The sequence below is a fragment of the Electrona antarctica genome, assembly GCF_951216825.1.
Source record: "Electrona antarctica genome assembly, chromosome: 17".
Taxonomy (NCBI): Eukaryota; Metazoa; Chordata; class Actinopteri; order Myctophiformes; family Myctophidae; genus Electrona; species Electrona antarctica.
This window is the reverse complement of record NC_136798.1, coordinates 28,021,408-28,038,619: the sequence shown is the minus strand read 5'-3', so window position 1 is coordinate 28,038,619 and position 17,212 is coordinate 28,021,408. Positions and strand designations below refer to the sequence as shown.

General features: G+C 40.2%; 1 protein-coding gene across 1 annotated transcript in view; it reads right to left on the bottom strand.

Moving 5' to 3' along the window:
- Positions 1 to 942: 942 nt before the first annotated feature.
- The window catches only part of htr1e (5-hydroxytryptamine receptor 1E), a 56,835-nt gene continuing 40,565 nt past the window's right edge, over positions 943 to 17,212 (bottom strand). Inside the window, exon 2 of the mRNA XM_079527130.1 lies at positions 943 to 2,264. Within this exon, the coding sequence (XP_079383256.1) occupies positions 1,062 to 2,198 (1,137 nt within the window). The 5' untranslated portion in view covers positions 2,199 to 2,264 and the 3' untranslated portion in view covers positions 943 to 1,061. The remainder of the gene's footprint in view (positions 2,265 to 17,212) is intronic.

The following is a 17,212-nucleotide window of genomic DNA, read 5'->3' as shown; positions in this document are numbered from 1 at the left end:
TCAGAAGATTTCGAAGCCTTTGCTCTCCTTTCTGAAAGGGTGAATGAAGTAAGCTAAATCCTGCCATTGATCCGCATCATGCTTGATATTGGGCAGCACTCCTGCAGGTGTGGGCTTAGGGCAGGGGCTCTTTTTGTTTGGATTTGAGTGTAAATCTAAAGGCAGCCTTGCTTGCTTATGAAACTGTTACTGTATGTGAATTCACCCCATATGTACATTTTGTCATTGTTTGTATTAATTTCAATGTATCCTTTTTTGTGTGTTTGTTTTTGGAAAAAAAGAAAATATACTCACTTCATGAATGTGGGAATTGTAAGTATGTTTTCTCATGTGCTTCACACTAAAGATATTTGAAACATAAGTAAAAATTGTCAAAGGTTTTTTTCTTCTTCCAGAAATAGCAAAATCGCTGTTTTAGTTAAATATCTAAAAGCTCACAGAGCTTGTATATTATATATTTTCACTGGGAAGATGTACACACAAAATAAAAAATAAAAAATCACACGTTAAATGAATTACTTAAGATTGTTCAAATTTCCCAGATTGACTGAAACTTATGTCCCTAAAAGTAATGATGATGATTAGTTGAGCTGTTAAAATAATGGTCTTTCACTAGGGCTATTTACTTTTTATTTTATGTATGTATCATTATGATGTATTTATTTTCTATTTACAGTACCTTATCACAACACAATTGATATGCTCTCACAGGAACGACTGTTGAAAAATAAATTCCATGTTTAATTCAAGAACACTGTGGTGATAAACAAGCAATACATCTTACACTTTTTATTTGCAAAAGCATATCACACAGCATATCACACATCATAAAGTAGGCTACTGCACTATTACATAGGTTACTATTTTCTTGTATACATTCCATTGGTGGAATAATGTTGAACCCCTAATTGTTCCCGATGTGCAGGTTAATTGGTGCCTTGCATGGTTTCCTCTACAATCGGTGTGTGAATGGGTGAATGTAATGCACAATCTATGTAAAGCGCCTTGGATAAAGGTGCTATATAAATGCATAATTTACTTTTAAAATAATAATCCCAGGTCTATGCATGCTCCTTTCTCTTGAGTAGTCGTTTAAAGGCAATCTTGAAATCGTCATTAAAGCTGGTATACAACAAAGGGTTTATGAGAGAATTGACATAGCCCAGCCACGTTAGAAAGTCAGAGACAAGCGGGGAAGGATTTAAAACCTGTAACCCCATTAATAGTTCCTTCATGAAGAAAGGCAGCCAGCAGGCAATAAAAGCCCCAAGGATGAGGCCAAGGATTCGTGCTGCCTTCCTCTCACGTGAGGTACATATCTGGTTCTTTTCATCAGCATTGTCCGTCTCTGTTTCAAAGGAGGGGATGCGAATGGTAACATTTAGTTTGTCGGTACCCAGGCTGGGCTCTGAGGTGGACAAATCTGACACACAAAACGTCTGTGCCACATGGCAACGATCTGTGGAATTCTCTCTACAGATACTCCTGCTACTGAGGTGCCTGGAAGAACCACGTTTTTGGTACAGCGTTTTTGCAGCATTGTAAATCCGGTAATACAAGAGAAGGATGATTATCATTGGGATGTAAAAGGCCCCGAATGTAGAATATATAGTGTAGCCCAAGTGGTCGTGGTGTATGATGCACTGATTCAATCCGCTGGGCCTTTCCCTCCAGAACAAAGGAGGCAGAGATATGAGAATCGAGATCAGCCAGACCATGCCGATCATGCCGGCCGCCCGTCCGGCTGACCTCTTTCGCGTGTACTCGATGGCTTTGGTAATAGCCCAGTACCGGTCCAGGGCTATCACACACAAGTGGAGGATGGAGCAGGTGCAGCAGGTCATGTCCACACTCAGCCACATCTCGCACACCACTTGGCCCAGGGCCCACGACTCCATAGCGATGTAAAGGATACTGATCGGCATCACCAGGACCGCAACCAGAAAGTCTGTGACAGCCAGGGAGCAGATGAGGTAGTTGGCGGGAAGGTGGAGCTTCTTGGTGGTGCAAATGGCGGTGATGACGGCCCCGTTGATCAGCGCCGTGAAGAGGGCGAGGAGACCCAGCAGCACCACAACCACTACTGGCACTGTGTCTGTGAACTTGTCCACTCTCAGGGTGCTGTTTGGAGTTCCCGTGCAGTTTGTGATGTTGTTGGGACCTGCAGCACCGTCCCCAGGGTACCTCTCCAACTCCATACCTGGGCAGAGGCAAAACCCCTGCCTCTCAGGGAGACGGTGTTCTCTCAAGGGTCAGAGGTCATTCTGTAACAGACACAATGGAATGGGCAGATAGATATTATGGAACACAAGTATGGTGAAAATATATAGTTGTAAGTTATCTTTCTGGGGGTCTTTTTTAATGTGTTTTTTGTTTCATTAGACTGTATTCCATCTCCCAGGGATCTAGTTCATTGTAAAGGGGTGGACATCCAACAATAAGCCACTTCAACCTAGTAAATTAGTTACTTAGACAGTAAAATTGAGAGATAGAGCTATGCCCAGACTTTCCATTCAACTGTGAAACCATTTCAATCTTTCAAGCCAGTGTTCCTATTTTGGGCATGTAGGCCTATAATTTTAGGAAAAAATGTTCAAAAGAATTTAAAATAATTAAACAAAATATGTTTTTTTCCAGAAAAGTAAAAACAATTAAAAAATAAATCCACAATAGTGAAAACAGCAGATATGTAGTAAATCTGCTATTTTCACAAGTGAAAAGGATAGTGATAGTTGCCACTTTACATTCAACCATTTCACAGGAATAGGCTATACACCATTGCAGACATAGAACTGTTCCATTATTCAATCCAATAGAAGCGATGGCTTGTGCCCATGTGTTCTTCTGTAGTTTAGTAAACTATTGGTAAAAAAATAATAAAAAATAGCCAAACAAATCACCCAGTGCCAGACAGTGAAATCCACCATTGCTTTTGTATCGTATTATACTGTAGGCTGCTAATTAGAATTGTACAAGCATAGAATAAGTTGATAATTTAAAAATAACAATAATTTTATATGAATATGATTATGAATAATAATAACAAGATAGCATTTGACCAGAAAAAGCAAAAAAAAAGAAAGAAAAGACAGCATTTGACTATTTGGGGAGACAAGTTGTAACATCAAAACATAATTGCGAACGCAGTGATTGCGAACGCAGTGAGCATTTACTATGAGACCCAGCAGATCATGTCTGTGTCTGTCACGCTGTAACACCACCCGCCCACCACCAGAGGGCGCAGCTGTATCACACACAAAAACACACACACACATGCACGCACACACACACGCACACACACACAAAACTTAAAAAAAACTTAACTTAAAAAAAAACTTAACTTAAAAAAAAAACTTAAAAAGGAAAAACATTAAAAGGAAAAACTTAAAAAAAACTTAACTTAAAATTTTTTCTTAAAAAACAAAAAAAAGAGAACTTAAAAAAAACCTTACAAAATTACACGCACACACACACACAAAACTTAACTTAAAAAAAACTTAACTTAAAAAAAAAACTTAAAAAGGAAAAACTTAAAAAAAAACTTAAAAAATTACGTAATTTATTCTAATTGTTGTTTTTGCAATTTACGAGCTGCGTTCGCTTCCCGCGTTCGCGCGTCTTACTTGTGAATAATGTTTGTCTTAGATCAACTCAACTAAACACAACATGAAAAAGAGGTGGTTCTCCATTGTGTAAGCCCTATGCAATTGCTCCATGTCTGCCTGAAGGTTTGACAGGTACCACTGCAAGTAAAACATAGTAATAAAATGAAGAGGAAATAAAATATGACTGCTGTCAGAGAACTGATTTACAAGCTATCACGACGTGTTGTGAGCTTGTAAATTTGTTTGACAAGTGACATTGTCGAACTACGGAGTATAAATTAGGCTTAATGTGCTAAAGTTAATGGTGGCACGAGTGACTGCTGAAGGACACTGGCGGGTGAAGCAAAATGAGCTGGAGCCAGCCGAGCAAAAAAAGGGGAACAAGTAGTGGTTGTCACTGACAGGACATCAGTGGCAGCTGTCAGCAGCCATGGTTGACTGCTGCTACCATAGTGCCTTCTCAACAGCCATCACCTGAACCAATAATTACAGACCAGGTGGCATGGGGCATGCTATGAATACACCTAGTGACCGATGGGCCAAAACCTTATAGCCTATATAACTCTAAGGCCAAAACAGACACCTCATCAATCTCACAAGATAGGATTTCACAACATAGACATAGTTAAATATTAACCACTTTTTAACCTGACATCCTTCTAAGCATGTCATTAAAGGCAACATGTTTTAACCCCAACCCAAAAGCTGAAACATATATAATAAAAGATAATAGCTCAGTCTACTATTTCTCAATATGACAAAGTACAATAGTGCTTAACCCCTTTAGACCCGTAACCTATACCTTTCAATCCGGGAGCCACCTCTGTGTCTCGTTAGTTGTTGCTATACATGTAGCAATGTACACACATATCTATATATATATCTATCTATCTATCTATCTATCGATCGATCGATATAGTATGTTTATGTTTATTTATTTGATATGGACATAACAATCACATTGCTCATTGCACAGTTGTACAATTAGTAGATGCATCATTTACAGTGTGTTAGCACATGTGCTAATTTTCACCACTTGTCCACAGGAGACTTTTCTAAAAACTACAGGGACACTATAGTTTAAAAAACACCCAATCAAGTACAAAAGATTATACATTCTAATAATATTTACAGCACAATTACAAAATCCATTACATAATCTCTAATACAAAAGTAAACATAATCATTCTAATAACCAGTCAGAAGCTATACATGTGAACACAGTTGATTTGATTTCAACCATAGTTTGAGTCCTCTGTAGAACACGTTACCATCAGACTCTAGTTTTAGTCTAGTAATGCAACATATGCAACATTGCCCATGAGTAAATCAGGGGTTCCCAAACCATTTCAGCAAATAGGAAATGTTAGGTGTTATTGTTTCATAAAAAGGTCTCATCAGAGGCTTTAGTCCGAGGCCAGATTAAATCGCCTGAGCCACGAGGCAATTTCAGAACACAAATGTTGCTGTCTAACGTTCTCTTAAACTTAATTTTGCACTTAATTTGATTAACTTCCTCATGATACACTTCTAGACCAATCCATTACAAGTCATTCACTACACTTTCCTGCACAGGCATACAGTTTGTAATGCTCCTCAAGTGCTCACAGTTATAGAAGGTTAAATGTAGCCTACAGTAATAGCCTGTAGTCTATTGTCTAAATGACAAGAAATGACAAGAGTTGCCAAAAAGCTTCTGCACACATTCTTGTACATTTGTATTAGTAGGCCTATATCAATTTGACCTGCATTTCAACAAAACAAAACAAAGAGGGGTGGGGCATTTTCTTCACCACTATCCAAAACAGCCGATCTACTAGCTCGCATTGCTTTGTGATGGAACGTATTGAGAGCTTGTAGATGTGCTATGTTTTATTACTATTTTAAAATTTGGCCAAAATACTGAAGCTAGGATTAACATAACAGGTTAACAATAATTTGGTTAACATACAATATTAATTCTTGCCCTGATGAAGACCGGTTAGGTCGAAACATGTTGGCAGTTGCCTTTTTAATTTAATAAAGGCTTTCCTCCTCATTTTAACCTTGAGTGCCCGGATCGTTTCTTTTGTCTTTATACAATATTAATAATTGTTAAATTGCGATATTACAAAACATGAATATCAAACATATCAGTTTCCCAAAAGGAAATGCATGTATTTAATTCCCCACCGGACATATAAATGAATGAGGGGGATATCAAAAGCAGAGGCAAGTATCTTCAGAGTTGATTCAACCTGATTTCGGCAAACTGGATAAACTTGCTCCACTTGGTAGAGATATGCAAATTTTTGTTGCCGTTTTTATTTTCTGTTGTGTTGTCCCCTGTATTGTTGATTGTTATGGACCAAGTCTGAAATAAAGATTGATTGATATTAGGGCTGTCAAACAATTAGCATTTTTATGATCAGAGATTTTCAGTGAGCTGTACAAAAATAAAATTACTAGCAAACTCTTCAACCGTCAATCCAACTGTCTGTTAGTGCCCATTCTTTAAGGATAAGCTTAAAAAATCCAAACGAAAGGGATTTTGTCCCTTTCATTCATCAGCTGCTACTTGGGCTGCTACTATGATACTATGGAACATCCCAGAATTCAGACCCACACTTGTACCATTTCTATATTCCTTCTCTATGGCAGGCAGAAGCAAGTCTCAATGCCCCCGGCTGTGTTCCTACATATTGCTTTGAGATTACAGCCCTCCACTGTGTTTCTCATCTGTGAGAATTGTAAATTGGAGGGAGTTCCGTGTGGCATGAATATTCTATTGCCCTGAAAACAAAAGGAATCCTCAGCTAAGCATAGTATTCACTGCTCTAGGCAAAATCGAGACCTCTGTCCTCTCAAGGACACCGTTAATTCCACATGACACCCTGTGTTTCAGTGACTCCCTACGGATGAGCTATAGTAGCAGAGCGCCTATGTCTAAACCACTTAGATCACTCCGGTATGCAAACACATCTAGATTTGAGACTAGCACACATCAAAAGCATACAGTTGGAGGCCATCGATATTGTCCTTTTCTTTTTGCTGAGGTTTGCGTGATCTGCGCAAAAGGACAGTTAACCCATTTTGGGCGGGAACCCCTTTTGGTGTTTTAAAGATTATGTTATAATTTAGCTATTGAAAAATAGCAGATCTACAAGCTCATAGCGCGCCACCGAGTGGCGTGCTACGAGCTTGTAGGTCTGCTATTTTTGAAAAATCGTGAAAATATTTATTTCAGAAAACTGGAGGATTTAGAAGGATTTTTTTAAATTTTGAGGTCAAATGATAAGGGACAATATCGGTGGCACCCAACTGTATGCCACTCTACATCAATGTCTTATTTTCCTCCTTGTATGAATTCTATTTATTCCCCAACGGTATGATTAAGGCCTCAAGGCTCTCATTAAGCGTGGTGGTAAGCCTTAAAAAGGCTCTTGATATCCATCATCACTTGATTAATCTTAAACAATGCCAATAACCTGTTTTTTGGCCTCAACAATTTAACAGAAGCAATGGGAAACACAACGGTAATAAAGGTCAATGAGACTTGTTCAATGAAAGTAATGTTTTTGACCTGCACAAAATGGCTATGACACACATGATAATTGGATAATTACTGTAACTTAACAAATGAAACCCTATAGACAAATTCACAGAATCATCATGACATCACCACAACCAAAAATGTATTTCCGGGGACATTTAACGCCGGCAGTGTCGCATTGGAGCAGTATTACTAATTAGGGGTCAAGCCCTTGAAAGCATTTCCATTCATGCAAATTGAGTCTGGACTCTGGTTACGAGACTACAGACAACCCCTTCAGCCAATCAGCGTAACAAAAATAGCTGATGTCATCTCCAGTCTATCAACGCCATAACGTTCAGCAGTGAATTTAATCAATGTTTATATAGCTCATTGTGTATATTGCATATAGCTATTTTTCTTTTTGGGCTTGACCTCGTCCTATAGCTGCTTTAAGCTATATTTAACCTTATTTCTGGAAGAACAAGACACGATGATGTTGATATTGATATTATCTTATGTTATATGATTCTGTTCTAAATATCAACAGGTTGACAAACAAAAATGTACTGGACACTTAAGGTGGTTGCACACTGGACGCGTTTTTCGGAAAACCGATGGAGAAACGCAGCTAAAAATCCGAAAAACGCGTTCTGTGTGCAGGGACCTTTAATTTAATATTGTGAAAATGTCCATAGACATCACAATATGTGTATACTTGTATGTCAATAATGTCATGCCCTCTTCTGATTGGACAATATTCCTATTGAGGCAACCCAGGATTGCACTTACATTGTTGCAGTGGTACAAATGTGACACAAAGCTCAGCCAATCCGTGAAGCTGATGGGTGTGGTTGGTCAGTCAGGGAAGCCAATGCCTATAGCCCCAACGCACTGAGATTTGGTTCCTCCACAGACCTGCGGACGGACAGACAGACATTTGTGAGGGTTTCTAGCCCCCTCGTATGCCCAGCTTTGTGTGTCTGTGTGTACCACGGAAATTATTTGATTGGCTGAGCACGTAATGCGATGTATGATGATAAGAGCGCCCCTCACTTCACACGTGTAATTTTTGAGGGTCGCTAGCCCCTCCTACATTCAGCTATTAGTGTAGATTTTCGTCTTACACAAACATTAAATTCCCATTGACAATGAATGGACGAGCAAATCGGCTATTTTGTCCTACACAAAGATTAAATTCCTATTGACAATGAATGGAGAATTTACGTCATATGTGGACGAGCAAATCAGTATTTTTGTCCTACACAAAGATACAGGCCCTCATTTATCAACGCGGCGTACGCCCCAAAATGGGCATACGCCGGAATCGCCGCAATTTTCGGCATTTATCATTCCAGCGGTACTTTGAAATTGGACTTACGCCAGGCCAAAATTCACGTCAGGTCGGGAGCTGTCGATGACTTTGTCTGCACCCGTTTTTCTGTCGTAGACAAGCGGAGGAGCAACTAATAAATAAAGTGTGAAAAATAGTATATATTTTGTAAAGGCATAGCCTACAGCAACGATATGTAATATGAAATTGGTGGGATATAACTGTAGGCTACAAGCAATTAAAACCGCGCAATTAAAAACAATATAACATTTTAAATTAGATGCTTAATCAAACTTTAGCTTTACTCGCTCTGTAAAAACATGCAAGCGCATATGTGCGATGCAAGATGATTTTGACCGCGGACAGCAGTGGGAGATGACACGCCTAATCCCTGTGATAAAATAACATTTAGATTGGCATGAATGGACACGCATGCCTATTTTATTTCCAAGTGACAAAGACATGCATATAGCCTGCCTGTTTGCAACGATATTATAGGCTAAGTTAGGTGCTTAATCGTTCACCTAATTAAATAAGTGCTTGCCTTTAACAGTCATTCAGATAAATTGCAGGTCCAGATCACCAGACCTACAGTAGGCTGAGCTTGTGCAATTATGCGAGAGCATTTTCGGGAGTCGGGACTGGCAGGCGCGGCAGTGCCGCTGTTTAACCCATTGAGACCTGGAACGCATCCATGTCACGTTAGCGTTTAACCACATTAACCATTAACCCATTTTGGGCGGGAACCCCTTTTGGTGTTTTAAACATTATGTTATAATTTAGCTATTGAAAAATAGCAGATCTACAAGCTCATAGCGCGCCACCGAGTGGCGCGCTATGAACTTGTAGATCTGCTATTTTTGAAAAATCGTTAAAATGTGCCTCAAATCTTTCCGAAAATTGTCATGATTTAGAAAACTTTTTTTTTTAAATTTCGACGTCAGGCCTGAATGGGTTAATCTTGTCATGTCATGGACAGTGAGGTCTCCGCATGGTGTTATGTACAACGGTCTGCGTTAAGGATAGAAACCACACGCTCCAGACCTGTGCAGGATACTAGGTGATATCTTCACACTGTGGAACAAGCCTTCTTCATCCAGTATGTTTATGCATGCCTGATAATACCAATAATTATTCATCAATCAGTGATCACGCCATAAATGTTGAGGATGAGTTTCTGCCTGCCTTGTCACTGTTGCCAGCTATCTGTCATTAACGTGGTGTCACCATTGCTATACAAATAAAGTTTTATTATTATTACCAGTAAGACGCCTGGGGGCGAGAAGCGACGCACTGGCCATATATGGAGCGTATATTGAGTGTGCAGGGTGTGATGTCAAAAAGGAGACATCGAAAAGGAAGGATGGATGGGGAAAATGGACAGGTATCAGTCAAAAGGGAGACATCGAAAAGGAAGGATGGATGGGGAACCAAGCCCATATATGGGTCTAGGGGTTTAGGGGTTTAGCATGGAAAAAATAGAGCCCAATGGCTCTACCCCGTTGGGGGGGGTGGGGGGGGGGGCAAAGCGTCTGCCAATAACATCACAGGGAAAATAAAATGTCTTTTTGACCTGAATGTTGGTCCAACCAATTTATTGGCTGCACACGGTCATCTGCGACATACATGCAAAGTTTGAAATCAAATGGTGGGACGGTGCCCGAGTTTTGCCCAGGACAGGCAGGCAATCGACAAAACAGTAGGCCTAATATTACCGTATTACAAGAGTAACTGAGTTACTAAGTTACAATGTCATCCAGGCCAGCAGTGCTTTTTAAGTATCCTTTTGGCTGTCGATGGTTCTAATAAATGCCAAAGCTAGCCCCCATCCAAGTAATTATCTCCACAGGATACAGCACTGCAACTACCTGTAATTCAGGCTCTAATAATAAACATGCTTTTACGACCATGGTAAATCCAGACGGACCAGATAGGACTATTCCCCTGAACCTGTCGGTTCAAAACAGAGAGAGTGCTTGATAATATACAGCAGCGGCTGAGTCACATAACAAGGAACTAGAGAGTGTCAGCCTAGCATATTACTCAGCTATCACCTCACCTGTGAAATGGATGGCCATTCTGTAGCCCAGATTGCAGTGGTGATCTTGTGTTACCATAAAACTGTCAAGAATTCTAGGGGTTTTGTAATTCATACTTTGCCGGTGGGGGCTACGGCGGCAGGAGCCCATCAATCCCACGCGCTACACTAATGATGAGATTTAATCTTCCTACATTTGTTATGGGTGCACTTCATGCTGCTTCTCTGAGCTGAACCTATTATCACAGGAAGGGGGTGGGGTTGACTGCAGAATGATGATACATTATGAGACAGACAGACAAGGCACAAATATGTAAAAGAGATTAGACTGGAAACGTGAGTTGGCAATAAGGACAAGACAAATTACGTATTGTATAGACAAAAAATTGATAATAAAAAAAACAAGGTTGAGGTCAATTCTGCATTTCATATCCAATTAGGGGCCATGACAAGCAGGTATTAGTGTCTCTCTATCTTACTTGGTTTAGGTGCTGCAGTCACTTAGTGCATGACAAACAGGCTCACAGGACAATAGATCACAGGACACAACACGCCTGGCTCATACAAATGGACAGCAAGAAATCACAGAGCAAACAGGCCTGTCTAAGGGCCAATTTATGGTTTATTGTGCACAAGTTATGAATTAGGCTTGACCTGGATGACAGGTAGAACAAACACTGAGTTGAGGGCTTTCACACATAAAAGAGATGCCTCTGTTTGACTTGCAAAATAAGGTTGAATAAAGTGAAAATAAAACAAAAACAAACTACACTTCTATTGATATTGATATTTTAAGATCTTTGCAGACAGAATATTTATATAATCATCCATATTTTATATATTTACTTGCGCAAGCAGAGTGCGCAAGTACTGCGATGCTGGGTATGTCGGTGTTGTCCACCGTATGTCGGTGTTGTCCACCGGCCAATAAGGGACCACCATTCTTGATCGGCTCGGTATGTCTGTATGTGTGTGTGTGTGTGTGTGTGTGTGTGTGTGTGTGTGTGTGTGTGTGTGTGTGTGTGTATGCAGCGTGTATGTATGTATGTATGTATGTAAGCATAGTGGTCCCTTATTGGCTGTTGATGGTGACGTAACGAAGGTACGTTTCAAGTTGGTATAATATCTATATGTGTGTCCTCCGTGAGGAGGAAGCCCAACAAACCTTGGTGAGGCCTTTAGGAGGGCCATTATAGTCCACCACTCCTGAATGCAGTGCCTGGTACTGGGAATCTGGTGCAACGCACAGGTCCTGGGCCTGGTGAGAGCAGGAGTGGACCTGGTGAGACGTAGGAGGGGCCCGGTCAGGAGTCAACCCACAGAGCCTAGTCCTTCCACGCGCCAGATATATATATATATATATATATATATATATATATATATATATTCACTTTATGCATGCGCATACCCTCTATAACGGGTCTAAAGGATTTATCCTTGTTTTTATTCTTGTTTGGCTGATTGTCCTTTTATTATTAGTACTGGGTCCACTAAATGTCATCTCCTTCTCTTAGAGACCTGGTCGGATGATTAATTGATATGGAAGAGTTTTAGCTCTTCTGTTCATAATCATTGATGCAAGCTAGTGACTTACTTATCTGTGCTGCATTTATACATCTAGCGATTGCAAAGACTTGTTAATCTTTTTGATTGCATTTTCAAATTATATACAACCAATGGGCAGAATGACTGACAACTACACATTGTGTGAGTGTAGCTTTTAAAACGGGGACTGCCCATAACTCCGACATCATGGCTTCCGCGTGCGGTTACGGTTAGGAACAGGGTTAGTAATGTGGTGAGTCGGAATAATGATCCGTAGGATGTATGACACGGCACCTTAAAATGTGTCGTGGTTATTGTGCTCTGTATGTTTGTCCTGAGTGACTCCTGATGAAGGTCTAAGGACTAACATATTGTTTGGTAAATAACGTTTTTTGAATGTACAAGAACGTGTGTGGGACCATTCCCATTGAGTGCTGTCCTTGCCTTCGTAAACGTATTATGTTTTGAGTCAAGAATTTTGTAATGGAATAAACTTTTAGTTCGCTTGAGTTTGCTGCTATCAATCACATTGACTGACTCTGTTTTGCTTTTTCTCTGCATACAGTAATTCCTAGCTCTTCCTATCGTTCCCTTGGGAGGACTACATTGATGAATGCTCCAAGGCAAGAAGGCATTATCACACATTCATTCAATTTGTCACTCGAACACTGACTGACAGTTGCTAGCCTATCAGGATGCATAGTGTTGTGATGGACGGCTGGACACTTGGCTCGCTGTATAGCATAAAAAGAAGCTGTTTTGGCGGCATGTGATATATTGTGGTTTGATATTACATTTTAAAGTCCAGATATAGAATGAGTATGTTTGTGTTTACCATCAGTGTATCATGCAAGATCGAGTTATCCTCTTTCATGGTAGTCAGGATAGTGTACAGTGGAAACATTGTAAAGAAATTAAATAATCCCAATAACCTACCGGTATTTGAAAACATACAATCTTCCATTCTTCCAACAACCAATCCTGATGTGTGTGAAACTGGTATAAAATGACCAAGAAAGATCTGGATAAATATGTGAATGTTTCTTCCGATATCCTACTGGGTAATATTAAGGTACCAAAAGATGCACTTATTGTGTCGGGCACATGAAATGCAGGAATGTGCATCACTGTTATGCATTATCTTCCCTGTATGAAGTCTCTCTGTATTTACAGCAAGCCTCTCCACAAACAAAATAATTAAATGCTAAGCCAGGGTGGAATGATCACATTCAAGAGCTTCATGGTCTTGAACGTGAAGCATTAGTTTTGCAAAAAAATTGGGATAAAAATGGCCATAGCCACTGTCTGTCCAAATGTGCTGGCGGCTATGGACGTTTTTTAGCCCAAGGAGCATTTTTTGTGCAAAACTAATGCTTGGAATGGATTCAGCATCATGAAAACCCCCTAGTTTGACACATCACATGCTACTAAAAGCATGATTAAATGTAGATTATTTTTTCCTTATAGGTTGTTAATGGTATGGTCACATATTATGCCAATTATGAAAAATTCTCATTATGCAAGTTAGCATCCAGCAGTTTCTACATGCTGGGGACCCATACTCAACATTTCTAACATAAAACTTTGGTGTACACACCATGCCTGGGTTCACATTCTGGCAAGTGGACTGGAGTGTAAAATGGGGGAAGTCAATGTCTGCTCCCTTTCATGTGACCAATGGTGTCTGACAGGGAGGAATACTGTCTCCTTTTCTTTTTAATGTTTATATGAACGATTGTCTCCACCAGGCCGAAGGCATGGGGAGAGAGTATGTTTTGCACTCCGTCCGTGTGTCCGTCCTTCCGTCCGTCTGTGAACAGCTAATCTCCGGCACCGTTAACCCGGTCGATGCCAAACTTTGCACACACACTCCCTGGATGCCAACGATGAACCTCTGCCCCACATTTTCCAGAACGGCCTGTTATAGCGCCACCATGAGGCAGCTTTTCACATTTTTTACCTAAAACTGCACCGATCTGCGTGAAACGTTGCATGCACACTCCCTAGAGGCCAAGGACAAACCTTTTACCTGCATTTTCCGCATCTGCCTTTTATAGCGCCACCAGGAGGCCGACTTTTGTAAAACACATTTTTTATATTACTCCTCCAGATTCTGTCCACAAATCTCACAAATCGTTACACAGTATCTCTATGGTTATGTGCTCAAGTCGGATCTGTCTGATATTTCATATTCCATCCTAATTGCCTATAATTGGCTTTCACAGTTTGCAAGATTGCCCCGTTTTGAACAATAGCCTCAAATCATGAACGCAGCATGCAATTTACGTGAAATCTTTCACACATTTTCTTACTAGGCTGAGGAATATATCCCACCCTTTTCACATTGGCCTGTTATAGCGCCACCAACAGGTTGATTTTTGCAAAACACATTTTTGGAACAAAATGCCTCAAATCGGTACACATGATCTCTGTAGTCATGTGATCAAGACGAGTCTGTTGGGAACCACTCACAGAAACATTTCAGCTTTTCTATAAACTGTTTAGAAGACATTTATAGAATAGGGATCAGGTCTTAATGTGTTAAGAGCAGAGTCATCAATATATGTCTGTACATGGACAAATGTGTCCGTGGCAAAGACTTGGTCTGGCAAATCTTTGATTGTCTTTCTTTTTTACACACCATTATAATGTTCTCATTTTGATCATAAGACCCAATTGTACACTGATTGGCTAAGATTGCCTTCCAAAGTTTTCAGGAGTGGCCCGTTTTGTACAAAATGCTGCACATGTCCTGCTCATCCAGAATTCTATCCTCAGAGATGCTATGAGTGATCTGGCTCTGCATTTCCTCAACAAAATGAAGGAAAAAAAAATCCTCCTAAACATTTTGCCAAACATCACACACACTCCTATCCTCCTGGTGGAGACCTGTGCCCGGAAGGGCACTTTTTCTAGTTTATCATTGTTTTTTAAATGCATGTGGTACAGGGTGTAGGGTTGTTGACTCGTTAATTAATCACCTGATATATGCGGATGATTTTTGGTCATCTTTTGTCCGTATAGTGCTGGTCTCCAAAGCTTCTGAGCGTATGCTCACAGTATGGTCTGACTTCTACCTGGCTGGCAATGCCTTTAGTGTGTGCAATGAGATTACTTATTTGATCTCCAATGAGGAGATAATGATAACAATGACCTTTCAGATGACAAGCACATCTATAGACAGCTGTATGCCCAAGTGAACATTTAGCATGTACTCAGTACTGTGAAGATATCTCTCTTTAGATCCTTCTGTACACTGCTGTATACTGCACACCTTTCATGTCACTACAGACAAGGCAGCCTCAGATGACTCACAGTGGCCTATAATGACTGCATGAGGGTGCTGCTGTGCTGAGAGCTCCAAGAAGCTCCAGTGCAAGCCAAATGTTTGTTAGTGTTGGGGTACCCACCTGCTCTGCTATGTACATGTTCATGTGTAGGGCAGCTGAGTCAGTAAATTACATCATCACTGTAATAACGGATGCCTATTGCCTACACGCAGTTCGATGACGTGTCACTGTTGTGCAACACCGAGGATTGGGCAACAAGCGCTCCTAGGCTGTGGAGCGATGCGATCGGTTTTGATATCATTAATCTCCGTCCCGTTTATCAATCTCCGTCTGGGGCACTTGACCATGAACTTGAACTTGACGGTGATCTCCGCCTGGGGCCTCTAAACTGTTAATGGGTTAAAGCTGAAAAAAGAATACAAAATATAATAATAATAATAAATAATAATACTCGCACACCCACATGCTCGTTTCGCCTGGTGTCGCCTAGTACAAAGCCAATGTTAACTGATTGAATGTAATAAAGTATAGTGTATGCGCATGCATAAAGTGAGTGGGAAATCGAGTGGCAAAGTGAGTTTAACGTTGTTTCAACATTGTTTAATGCAATCGGATAAAATACTTCTGTTTGGATGTATGGGCTGTCAAGGCCAGAAAGTCGTTGTTTTTTTTGTCACTTATAGGCATTCCTGCATACAGTAACTTCCTGGTATGATGATGATGTCACGCGCATACCCTCTATAGGCTACTCTCACTTATAATGCAACTCTAGTTCATTTATTTAATTAAGTTCAACAAGGAGAAGGCTATACTTGGCAATAATATTATAAAAGCCCTTTCTATTCAACAATTGCTCACTCACCTTTGCAGAGGTAAAAACAATACCCGATAAAAAAAATGTATCAGAGCTGCGCATTGATTGACAGGAATTTGTCTGTCTGAATGCCTGGGGAATGGATTTGTTCTGAATCCGGACAAATATATAGCTTTTTCAATTTCCAACCATATGGCGGTTAGCCTATATCCTTCCTCGTCAGAGGTAAGTTGGCTGTATGAATGCAGAGATAACGGTCGAATCCGCTGGTATGAATGGTTCATTTGATGATGTCGCTAATATTAAAATGTTTTGTGGGACATTTGGAGTTAGCTGCCACTTGGCATGATGGAAGTTCGGTGCTGAGGCATGTTGTTCATGATGAGATCAATATAGTAACCTACAGTAGCCTATTATAATTAATACCACAAAAAAATGTGGCACATCATTCTGTGCCCAGCGAGGCAGCCGTTCAATCAAAAATCGTATCAATTAAAACATGATATATACTTTGGAGAGTGCTGGAGAGCTGGCTAAGAACTGTGACTGTCCGACTTGCAAACACGCCGATGCCATTTAAGAATGTGGACTTCGATTTGTTATATAATTAGCCCTAGTGACTGTCAGTCTGTCTCTGTCAGACCGTCATGTGAACAATAGAATATGCATACTGTAGTCCTACAAGCGCAAGCTGCGCAATTTACGCTCAAAATATGAACGTAAATTGCTTCCTGAATCTGGCCCATGAGGTGAAAGGTACATTTAATCAATATGGCACTAGCTACCTGACATGAGATCTGATTGCTACAACTTTGTCCTACTCCTAATAAAATAGCATTATCTCTTCATCCTACCTGGTTGATCCTGCCAGTAGTACTGTATATGCTTGTAGTACAAACGGCTTGTACAGTGAAACGGCAACATAATTACTACAGACTATGTTGACCAGGACTTGTGTAAAACAGATTTGGAATCTCAGTGGTGCTGCTCCTCGCAAAATAAAGGTGAAAAACATTTAAAGTCTTTCATACAGCTTTAATATAATGACACAAAATGCATGATTGTTAATTTCTATG